Genomic DNA, 12,134 nt, shown 5'->3' on the forward strand with positions numbered 1-12,134 from the left:
AAGCTCTTCTTCTAATGCTTTTGCCCTATCCACAGAGGGTTTGTTGGTTTTGTTAGTTGTTTTCTGTGTGGTTTTTTTTTTCTTTTTTCTTTTTTTCCTTTTTCATTTCACTTTTTAGAATTTAACTCTTTCACATAAATTATGGAATCTTTCCACTGGAACTGAAGGAAGTAAGGATGTGAGCTCTGTGAATGTCTCAAAACAATTAGAGTGGAACAGCCATCAAGAGCTATACAAATGTTTAAAACAGAAGTGTTTAGAAATGTTTACACACTAACTTGCACAGTGCATGCTTGAAAAATCTAGTGCTTGCTTACTGAGACTACAAGATTGAGATACTGAGTAGAAGAAATTACAGAAATGGAAAAAAAGCACAAGAAATGGACTGGAAATTGCAAAGGCCATGTTACAATAGCTCTGAAAAAAAGCCTTGTTATAACATAAGAGAAAACATACCTAACTTTAAGGAATTAATTTGGCATATACATAATTAAGTATAGCAAAGAAGATCCAGTCCCTAGTGAATGAAAATTTTTGAAATGTTTAGAGAATATTATATATAATAAAACAAGCATATTTGCAAATGCTAAAATAGTTGAAGAATCAAATCCATATGAGCTAATTGCTCTGAAAAGCAGAATGGAGCATTTTCTCAATGCAGCACACCATCATTTCTCTAGTAAATACAAATGCTTATTTTCTCAAACTGTAGGCAAACACTGCTACTTGGGAAGAAAGAAGCATTTCTGTTAGAGGGTCAAACTCTGCTTGCAACTGCCATTCCTTTAATAGTAATTTACTATTTCTTTCTCGCTGTTCCAAAACGTCTACTAGACCAGTGAACATTTTTTCTTTTTTATTTAAAGTAAGCCTTGCTCCTGCAGCTTTCAAAGACTTTTCACAGATTTTGGCAGCAGAAATTAGGTATACTCTTAAGTCCTTACAAGTCTCAGTCATCAGCTTTACTGCACCACCTAATATGACTTATTACATTTCCATTACAGCTGTCTAAATCTTCATCTATCTGGTTTATTTTCTTGACTCTTGCAGCATCTTCTGAGGGTAAAGACAGACAGTAGCACAAGGTTTGCTTTAGTAACATTTTTAAAGTGATGACTATCACCATAGTGATATGAAGCAAACAGCTACATCACTGAATACAGTAAAAAGTGTTAGAAATGCTAATATAATTTGTTCTCAGCACTTAAAAAGTTATTATAGATTAGACTATCCTATTGAGGACTACACCATTATCATGTAGCAAATACATGAAACTTAAAAGATTTTTGGATTTGAAGTCCAGGACAACTAATTCATTCTCCTTACTACCATGTAAGCATGGAAAGGATTACATGTCTGTCAGAACACTGGGTCTAAAAATACTTTTCTTATAACATTGGACACAGAATTTGCTTCCTCAGAGTTGTGGTCCTATTTTTTTAAAAAAAATCTGAATAAACCGATTTTCAACAGAGTTCTTTCCATCTAGTACTCATCATGCCATGATTTCATTTTTTTATTTCATTTCCACATATATTTGAAAACTGAAGACAACACTAGAAAACTCTAGGTACTAGAGGATAAGAGAAATTAGTAACATTGCAGGTCGACGTTTTCCAACAACTATTTAACCATACATTGGCTCTACATTAACCCAATAAGAAAAATATATTAAGGAGCAAAAATAATGCTTATGATTAATATTAAAAAGAGTCAGGATTAAAAAATATGTTTCATAACGAAAAAATATGAACATCTGAATCAATCTGTAAGCACAGTTAATTCAAATCAGAAAACTGGCCTTTGACTGTGAAGAAAGGTATATGTTTGGTCATCCTGGCCAAAGTCCTCAGATGGCACATTACCTTTCTCTCCTGCAAACTTTATCAAACCCATTTTTATTATTTTTTAAACGTGTTAACCTGTTGGGAAGTACCACAGAGACACACTGCATCTCAGTCTCTTGTCCTGAGTTGACCTCTTGTGAAGGTCATGGCAAATCCAGTATCAAATGAGCTGTTTTAATTACACAAATTCTGGCTTCTGCCAGACGGTCTAATTAGAAATTTCCATTCCAATTGTTGTGGTTTTTTAATAGTACTGATATCCCACAATTTGGCAATTGAGGACCTAAAGTCTTGTTTCTCTTATTTCTCTTCCCTTTGAGAACTGTTCATTTAAGTTCTATGTTCACAGTGAGGTGGTCTCAAAAAAGAAATATCCTTATTAAATTTGTCTCCATATTTAACTGTAACAAGATCTTGAACAAATCTTTCAAATCTGTCAGATATTGCAAGTATTGCAAGTTAGACGTCCAATTGCCTATTTACCCTTGCTTAAGTAAATTTCTGATTTCGTTTCTGCCGAATACCTCACTTAACCATTATTTTAACCTGTGCCTATAAGGGCATGCATCAATTCTGCGAAACACAGGGAACTGACCCTGGAAGGGCAGAGACAGAAAGTCCGGTGCCTGTGCCATGGCAATGAACACCAGGAGTGTTCTGATGTCCGTGGCTGTTGAGAGCTTGACAATGTTTGTTGTTTTCTGTATGGCACCTTTCACAAGTGGAAAGTTTGTCTCTTAAAATGTAGAAACAAAAAACCAAGCATTTAGTTCTTACTGATGTGAAGAAAGTCTTTGAAATGTGGCTCTTGGAGCACAAAAGTCTAAATTAATAAAAGCTGTGATTTTCTTTCTACTACTGTTATGCTGAGACCTTATTTTTAGTGCACACAACTGCTGTGTGTGTCTGAATTTTTTACAGTAGACTTCTATATTCATACTGCCGTCCCGTGGTCACTCATCGAATGTACCTAACTCCCAGTGGCACCAGAAGAGAACTGCAGCAATGCTTCCCCCACAACTGAGTTACCACTGGTTTTGTCTCTGCCCTTTACTTTGCCTACACCAACACGGTACTGTATTTCTAAAAGGAAAACACAGAAACTAACTACACATTCCCCCTCCATTAGGCATCACAAGGCAAAACATCTTTAGCAGAAAGTTCAGCTCCAGCCCCTCACAGCTTGATTTGTAAGTGGCAGTGCAGATGTGCGAGACATTTTCAGCAGTTTGCTTCGAAGCCTATACAGTTTTAAACTTACAAGGCTGTGGGATATAATTTTAGCATTATCGAGGAAAAAAAAAAAACTTCCCTTCCCTCTATATGACATCATTAATACAATTTCATGTACACGTCATTATCAGAGGAAACCCTTATGCTTTTATTAGAAAAAGAAATCAAAGTAATCAGTATGTATTTCAAGAAACAAAATACTTCACCTGTGACATTATTAGGATGCAAAAAAATTATACAAATATGAGAACAGCTGCATGGGACTGGGTCTAGTTCTGTTTAGCATTCTAAACGTCAGAGACAACAGCAAGGGCCTAAAGAATCAAAAAAGAGTAGGGCCAACATACCATGATACTTCCATGGCCCACTTTTCCAGCCTCCAGGGATTTGCAGGCCAGGGACTTCCTAAGCTAGAGTGACATGACTTTGTTTAACAGCTGTTGAAGGATCTTCCCTGAATTAGTTTTTGAAGTGCTCTGTTTTCTGCAGATTAATTGTAGGTGACATCACAGACAAAGTCTAATGCACATCAGATGGGGGTAAAAATGATGTTAAAAAGCTATTACTTGAAGACATTTCTGTCAGGCTTTATAACACAGTGTTCTTGAGGGTTATATAATATTTTAAATAAACAGGTTTATTCCTTCAATTTTCAAGCCAAAGTATCATTTCAATACCACTGACTTTACCTTGGTATATTGCTCACGCTCATGTTCTTGGCTAGAACCAGACCCTGACGTCTGATTAAAACGGTGCACTTTCATTTTCATCTGTCTTGTTCGCTCCTCCACTACTAAGCTTGCTGCAAAAACACACAATGAAAATCAATTAAAAATAGGGAAAACTTTTTGGAAAAACAAACAGTTTCGCAACAATTTTAGCTTGTTTCCATCTCAACGAAACAAAGAAATGTACAAACATGTAGAACAAGCAGGGTGTAAACACAGAACAAAGGAACACTAATGTCAAGAAATCCAGCACTTCCATTGTGAGAGTCTTTACCTGAAAATGGGCAGATATCCCAATTTCCTATACAGAACCAAGCTGGTGCAACAGATACGAAAAGAGTGAAAGAATTTAGCTGATAGGCTGTTAAGTATTCTGGATGCAGGGGACATAAATCCATGAGCATCTAACCATGTATTTGCTTAAATGTAGAAAATATTACAGTAGCATTCTAAGAATTAATGCATTAAACAAGTATTAAAATTTATTTTAAAGTTAATGAACTCCTACTACTACCTTAAAACATAATTGCTTGCCATAGCTAAAGATTATTTGAGAGGAATAATTTCTCCATTCAACCAGTCATAGTAAAAAAATAGAGTAATCTTCTAGCATTTTTTTAATTTACAAAAAGTCCTTTAAAAGCACTACTTTGCTCTTTGATGTTCGCTTCTATTTCAAAGAAATTATTTGTTCTTGTGTTTTCAACTTCTCTATGACAGTGTTTATTTAAAAAAAGAAATTTGATCTTAAACATCCAAGAAGTTTTGGTGCTCTAAAGAGCATCTTCTTCAATTTGAACAAGTCATGGCAATCAATATTGCTGTGCTTGCCACAGGAAGATGACCTTGCAATAACGGAAAGAGTGGTGTGAAAGCCCTTGGGCTAAGGCATCCTCAAAATAAGTTAACCCTTGTGGTAGTGGATAATTTCCAGAGGGAACTATATATTCTGCCATTCTTAAACTTGGTAGCACTATAAATGCAAAGGAATACCATTAGAACCAGTATGTTGAAAACTGGCACTTTTTTACAGTTCTAGAACTAGACCCAAACATTCATCAGTAACTATTCTAAACCACAGGAGTATTCACTATGTTCACTGTGTTTTAACAGGTTATAACTTCCCAGAACAACTTCTTTTAGTTGGAATTTTTTGTGTGCTCACAAATTCAAGACTGGCATTTTACTTGGGAAAACCTCCACAAAATTTTCTGCTTTTCGGTCAACCATGGATTTATATGACTCTCTCCAAAATGATTAGTTTTAAAAGCAAAGATTTTTGTAAACAGCCCCTGCCCAGACCAGTGACAGGAGAGAGACACCAATTTAAAAGCTGCATGGAAACACTTTTCAATCACAAAACACAGAATTTTAAATTAGTGGAAAATAAGTGCTCTATCATGTTTTTTAAAGATTTTATTGTGAGTTAGGAGGTTCCAAAGTACTCATATGTGGGTTTTATGCTAGCTAACCGTGGAATTCTTTACATCCATTTTTTTGTCTGTGCTTTGCAAGCACAAAGATACACACACATACACACACAAAAAAAAGAAAAGCAGTACTCTCAGGGTTGGATACTTTAAACTGTGTGCCACTGCACAAATTACAATTGTGCATGCACATACCATCCATAATGTGCTGTGGAAATGATGGAATGTCTGTGTGCTGGTTGCGTATGAAAAAATATATAAAGGCATCACTGTGAAAAATATGCTGTTTTCATGTTCTCCTTCCACACTGCTTATTTAAAAATATTAAAATTAAATACATCAAATTACATTAAAATTCCGCTACAGCTACAAATTCAAGGCACGAAATAGTTATCATTGTAATCTTCAATCTCCCACACGCAGAGGGTCCAATCTAGGAAATTCTGCACATGCAGAATGTCACATTGGGGCCAGAGATTATTCCAGATGACCAATTATGTTGGTAAATGTGTACCTTAATTGCAATGAGTCCAGTTCCACCATCAGATAAGCAGGCACAGCTCCAATTACTTCAATGGAAGTTGCATGGAGGTATCTGAAGGCAAAATTGAGCACTTTAGGTGAAATTTTTAAAGATGGCCTCTTATTTTAAGGACAGATATGAAAGGATTAAGATATATCAATTAGTGACTGAGGTTAAAAACTCAGATATCTTAATCCTATCATACATGCAAGAAATAGACAGAGGATATAAAATCAGAGGGAAAATTGAGACCCCTTTAAAAATTTAGCCCTATATGTGTATGATGCAAAGATTACAGTTACTCTAAAAAATAACCCTTTCACTGTGTGACTTTTAGGTGCTTTACCCTGCCAACTGTACATTATACTAAATAATATATATGATATGATGTTACTCTGTATTACTTACGATACCTGAGAAAGAATATTCTGTTACTTAAGGAGATGCTACTTTGGTGACTGTGAAAATTACTTTAGTCAAGGCTGGGTAAATATTCAACCTCAACTCTGTAATTCTTGATTTTTGCTATGTTTAAATCCTTAACCTTAACAAGACGCTTACGTTCTGGGTTTCATTATTAGATATCGTTATATATAATAACATGAGAATAATTAATGAGGATTGTGAATTAAAATCTAAATGCTCTAATGGAGAAATTTGGTTTTGTGCATGGAGTAAAATGTAATTCAGGACCAATAAGCCGTTAATGTATTTTTAAGTAAGCAACTGTGTGAAATGTAAGTCTGCCCCAGAAAACATAACTGTGTTCTCTCCAGCTTTGTCTACCATGCACATCTGAGCATATGTTGTATCTAGCTCAATTCTGTGATGGAAAATATCATCTGCCTGATAAGTAGCCTGGTATAGTCGTTACTTGTTAATCATGAGAAGCAGAAAAAAAAAATCTAACACAAGAGGAAAAGCACATTAGCAGAAGCTGTAACAACCATAGGTAACAGCACCATACAATCAACATTACTTTCTTGGAACACAGCTAGTTACCACAGGTAACGAAAATGAGACATAAACAACACTTCAAGAACTTAACCTGCCTCTTAGAAAAATAAGGATCTACTTTCTTTTAGGACATCAGTATTTACAGAGTGCTTTTCCTGAGGCTCTTGAAAGATAGGACTACACAGCAATTTACAGATCAAAGCACTGTAATCCCAAAACCTTTAAATTCTACAGTGGCCCTAGAATTCAAAATATGGAGTTTTACCGTATGTGTCTCAAATTAGCGGTACAGTTACCATTAATATCAGTTGTGTCAACACATTACTCTCCTTGGTGTCAAAAGTCACGCTTCAAAAAGCTATAGTTCTCATCTCTTCAAGAGCTGCTGATTCAGATGTGATATCAATTAGTGTAAGAAGTAATTGAAAGAAGAGATCTGATTGAGCAGACTGCTTAGATAAGGGGTGCAAGTTCAGAGCTAAAGCTTTTACTACTGCTTTACTATGTGAAGGTTGTACAACAATGATGTACATAAACAAGCCATGCAGGAGAGAAAAGACAGACACACAAATGGAATAAAAATGTTATACTTCAATTCCATTAACATATTTATAAACTGGTCTGACTCCTGTAATCCCAGGTGTACTGGGTTTGGCTGGCATGGAGGTAGTTTTCTTCACAGCAGCCTGTATGGCGCTGAGTTTTAGATTTGTGACTAAAACAGTGTTGATAACAAGCTAATGTTTTAGCAATTGCTGAGCAGTGCTTGCACAGCACAAAGGTCTTCTCTGTTTCTCATGCTGCCCCTCCCACCCTCAGCAAGTAGGCTGGAGACTGAGAGGGGAAACAGCTGGGACAGCTGATCCCAGCTGACCAAAGGGACATTCCATACCACATGACATCATTTTTGGCAATAAAAAGGGGGCTAGTCTTTCCAAGGTAGCTGTTGCTCAGAGACCGGCTGGGCATTGGTCTTCTGGTGGGAGGTGGTGAGTGATTTTCTTTGCATCACTTGGTGGTGAGGTTCATGTTTTATTTTCTTTTTCTTCATTTTTTCCCTTCACTTATTAAACTGTCTTTATCTTGGCCCATGAGCTTTTACACACTACTGCTCTTCTCATCCCACTGTGGATGATGGAGTGAGCGAGCACCTGGTGGATGCTTAATTGCTGGCTTGCGTCAACCCACCACACCAAGCTACCAAGAATTAACTGTCCAATGTAGTTCTGAATGATCTTCCATCAAACAAACAAAATTTCCCTTAGCTATTTTTTAGTTTATTATTCAATTCACTGCTAAGTCCCATCTCGCTTCCACTGTGAATGGGATTTAAAGGAAGAAGACATGGTCTACAAAGATTAAGACCATCACCCATGTCATAGGCTAGCAGGTCCATCAGCTCCTTCTGGGTCTCTTCCTCACATATCACTCAAGAAACATCATTCTGAAGAGTGTGTACCCTGTATTGTAATTCATAACAAACCTTACAGGATTCTAAATATGCTACATGCTGGAAGTACAAGTAAACATCTGGATTTCCAGTCTTTGCAGAGGTGATCGTGGTATTAGTAAAAGAACAATCTAACATATGCACATAATAGAAGAAGTTTTTTACTCATAAGGTAACTCAAAAACTTGCTTGTATTTCTTGTGATAAAAGAAGTTTTGATTAACATTAAAGGCAGTTCTCGGTACATGTTTCCATCAGAAAAAAAGTGTTTGGGTTTTCTTGACAGCCTATACATGCTGTTGTCAATTGTCTAAAATTTGCAATTCTATAATATGCTACTTAAAGGAGGTAGGGAATAAGCCAAAGAAAATAGCCACAGATCTCATTTTCAGTCTGCAACCTACCCTCAAAGAAAATTAGGACAGGCCAACGGTTGTTTTTTCTTAAAAGGGGCAGCCATTTCTTAATTTTTGTACGACATCTGTTTACTAAGAATTTATGTACTAGTCATACTCCTTTTAGTATGTCAGCACTATGGTAAGGTTTATACAGTCACATCTGATGGCATTAACTAGTCAACAGCCATCATCTTTATTTCTGTCCTCAAAAATTTAGTATGGGCACATTTCAACCCCTATCGGCTCTTTAACTGACAGAGAAGTTAGACCTGGCTAGTATCCCAACTGTTCAGTATATATGCTACCTTTTCAATTATGTACAGTATAACAGAACCCTAAGCAATATACTATACTAATGTATCAAATATAGTAGGGCAGATAAAGTTCTGGGTTTTTTAAAAATACTTTAGTAGATAGACAGAATGTACCATATGGCATATTTCTGTTATCCACAGAATGTGAATCTAACAATGCATGAAATGTGACTTTAAAATAAATTCAACCTGCATTGGTATCAACAACAGACTAATCCTACGAAAATCAGTGAGAGCTACAAAAGCTGCATTAACAGCAGTGATCAGTGCAAAAGAAACTGAAATAATTTTAAGGTTTTAAGTCCCCTATTTAAGTGTTGAAAGGGTGACTAAACTCTAATATTTGCAAAATTTCTTAAATGGCATGATGCTATAAACACCTATCTATTAAGCTGATAGCATAATGTATGAAACATATAGGTTCATTTAAATAAGGGTTGTACCACAGGCAGCAATACTGAACTAGCAAGGAACAGTAAATGCTATAGCTGCCTTTCTAGCTCTAGTTTTTAATTACTGAGCTCAACTGTTTAGGTATCCACTTCTTTCACATTACAACAATCATCAAAGAGACTACATTCTGTAGACTTTCGAAAGCTGTGAATCTTGTCAATAAAGAACATCTAAAAAGAACCCACTCATACATTTGAAAAAAGGGATTAGAAATTATTTAGCACTGAAACTACCTCCTGTGTAGCAGGGTGACCATCACCAAATTCCAAGGAAAACCACCTTATACCCAAAATTGAACTGCTGTACATGCTACATGTCTCCAGCAAAATATCACTATCTCTGAAGTGGAAAATTGTTGCTATGCAGCAAATAACAAAGCAAAAAAGGAGAAGGGAAATTTAGGCAAGGTATACGAAAATAAGCCTTTATGATTACAAAAAGAACAACAAATTCTTAAAACGTCATACAGAGACAGGGAGTTTTAGGACATCATAAACAAATATGGAAACTGGAAGATACTGAATTTATCCATGGTCAATGAATTCTGATACTTTAGGAAGACTATCAATCCAAGCATACTGTTGGTGAAAAAGATTCAGAGAAATCATGAGAATTATACAAAGTCCAGGACACAGTCTTGCAGAAACAAATTTAGGAAATGATTAAAAAGAAAGGAGATCTGTGGCTTGCTTTGAGTCCATAATTATTTACATTACTTCTAACTATAGAAGGGTCTTCAATTTAGCAGATATAGTTACAATAATGCCCAGTAGCTATGCAGTTAGGTAAAGTCAGATATGAAATAAGACATACGTTTAAAGAATCAGGTGGTTAAGCACAGGAACAATTTTCCATTGCTTAAAATTATAAAGTGAAAATACCTTTCTGAAAGGTCATTCTTGCTCAAACCCAAGTACAGGCTTAATGCCAGAAAGACTGGTGATATAATCTGGTCTGTGATTAAAACCAATAACCATATCAGTTTTTCCTAGACTATAGAAAACCTACGGATGTCTTAGCACTGGCCATACCATTTTCTGTAATGGTGAAGTCTGCAACAAACACAGAATTTACTCTCAAGGCACTTCATGCTTCTGTTCAAGATTGTTAAGACAGAAAGGAAGTGTAGGCAAACAGTACAATTTGGAAATCCTCCCAGTCTCACCTGCACTATTAAATGTTGGAGTAAGCTGGCAGCCGGTCACAAGCGGTGTCCTCCAGGGCTTAGTATTGGGACCGATCTTGTTTAATATCTTTATCAATGATCTGGACAAGGGGATCGAGTGCTCCCTCAGTAACTTTGCAGATGACACCAAGTTGGGTAGAGTGTTGATCTGCTTGAGGGTAGGAAGGCTCTGCAGAGGGACTTGGACAGGCTGGATCAATGGGCTGAGGCCAATTGTATGAGGTTCAACAAGGCCAAGTGCCGGGTCCTGCACTTGGGTCACAGCAGCCCCATGCAGCGCTACAGGCTTGGAGATGAGTGGCTGGAAAGCTGCCCAGCGGAAAAGGAACTGGGGGTGTTGGTCAACAGCCGGCTGAACATGAGCCAAAGTGTGCCCAGGTGGCCAAGAAGGCCAACAGCATCCTGGCCTGTATCAGAAACAGTGTGGCCAGCAGGAGCAGGGAGGTGATTGTGCCCCTGTACTCGGCACTGGTGAGGCCGCACCTCGAATAACGTGTGCAGTTTTGGGCTCCTCACTGCAAGAAAGACACTGAGGTCCTGGAACATGTCCAGAGAAGAGCAACAAAGCTGGTGAAGGGCCTGGAGAACAGGTCTTAGGAGGAGCAGCTGAGGGAACTGGGGTTGTTTAGCCTGGAGAAGAGAAGGCTGAGGGGAGACCTTATCGCTCTCTACAACTACCTGAAAGGAGGTTGTAGTGAGGTGGGTGTCAGTTTCTTCTCCCAAGTAACTAGAGATAGGACAAGAGGAAATGGCCTCAAGTTGCACCAGGGGAAGTTTAGATCGGACATTAGGAAAAATTCCTTTACAGAAAGAGTGGTCAAACATTGGAAGAGGCTGCCCAGTGAAGTGGTGGAGCCACCATCCCTGGAGGTGTTCAAAAAATGTGTAGAAATGGCACTTTGGGACACATTTTAGTGGGCGTGGTGGTATTAGGTTAATGGTTTGACTTGATCTCAGAGGCCTATTCCAACCTTATGATTCTAAGAAATTGGCATCAAGATTTCAGGTAGCTGTAGACCTTACCAGCAGATATCATACAACCTTTACGATGCAAACTTTAAGAGAAAAATCTAGATGTCTAAAATGACAGAAAGATTTGCTTACACAAGGAAGCTACTGAAAAGTAAGTTGAAGTGAAAATCTATCTCAAAAACTATTTTATAGTAACAGTGTTTCTGGAGCACAAACAGCAGGTTCTGGTTGGGCAACGGGAAACTGCACTTAACCCAGGAGCCAACAGAGATGTGACCTATTCTTCACTCTCAGTCTTCATACTAAGAAGAAAAGTTGACCAATGACAGCTACAGCCATAATGCAGTCTAGAGGCACATACACTTAGCCCTTCTACACAGCATAAACAGGAGCTTCATCTGTCTGTGCTGCTTAGATGCTCTGTGGATGGGAATCAGGGGGGGAAAAACCAGTATCCACTTCGAGGAAGTGAGAAACACAAGCTGAAGAAGAAACTGGACAGAACCAATGTCCAGAACAAAGGCAGGGAAATAGAGCAGTGGTGAGATTTGGATGGGAAAATCCCCCAGCACGATGGGCAAGAGAAAGCAGGAGGGAGGGGACCATTTACTGAAGAGCTGGTTGTGTGGCACAGCAGAGAGAA

General features: G+C 37.6%; 1 protein-coding gene across 4 annotated transcripts in view; it reads right to left on the reverse strand.

Moving 5' to 3' along the window:
* Positions 1 to 12,134, reverse strand: part of RIMS1 (regulating synaptic membrane exocytosis 1) — a 339,793-nt gene that overhangs the window by 74,827 nt on the left and 252,832 nt on the right. For 3 of the 4 annotated variants that reach the window (XM_086461476.1, XM_086461474.1, XM_086461475.1), the window contains one exon: positions 3,770 to 3,882. The exons of the other annotated variant lie outside the window; for it this stretch is intronic. In XM_086461476.1, the coding sequence (XP_086317602.1) occupies positions 3,770 to 3,882 (113 nt within the window). The remainder of the gene's footprint in view (positions 1 to 3,769; positions 3,883 to 12,134) is intronic. 4 annotated transcript variants of the gene reach the window in all.

This window comes from Leptosomus discolor, chromosome 2, assembly GCF_034619465.1.
Source record: "Leptosomus discolor isolate bLepDis1 chromosome 2, bLepDis1.hap2, whole genome shotgun sequence".
In the NCBI taxonomy this organism is placed as follows: domain Eukaryota; kingdom Metazoa; phylum Chordata; class Aves; order Leptosomiformes; family Leptosomidae; genus Leptosomus; species Leptosomus discolor.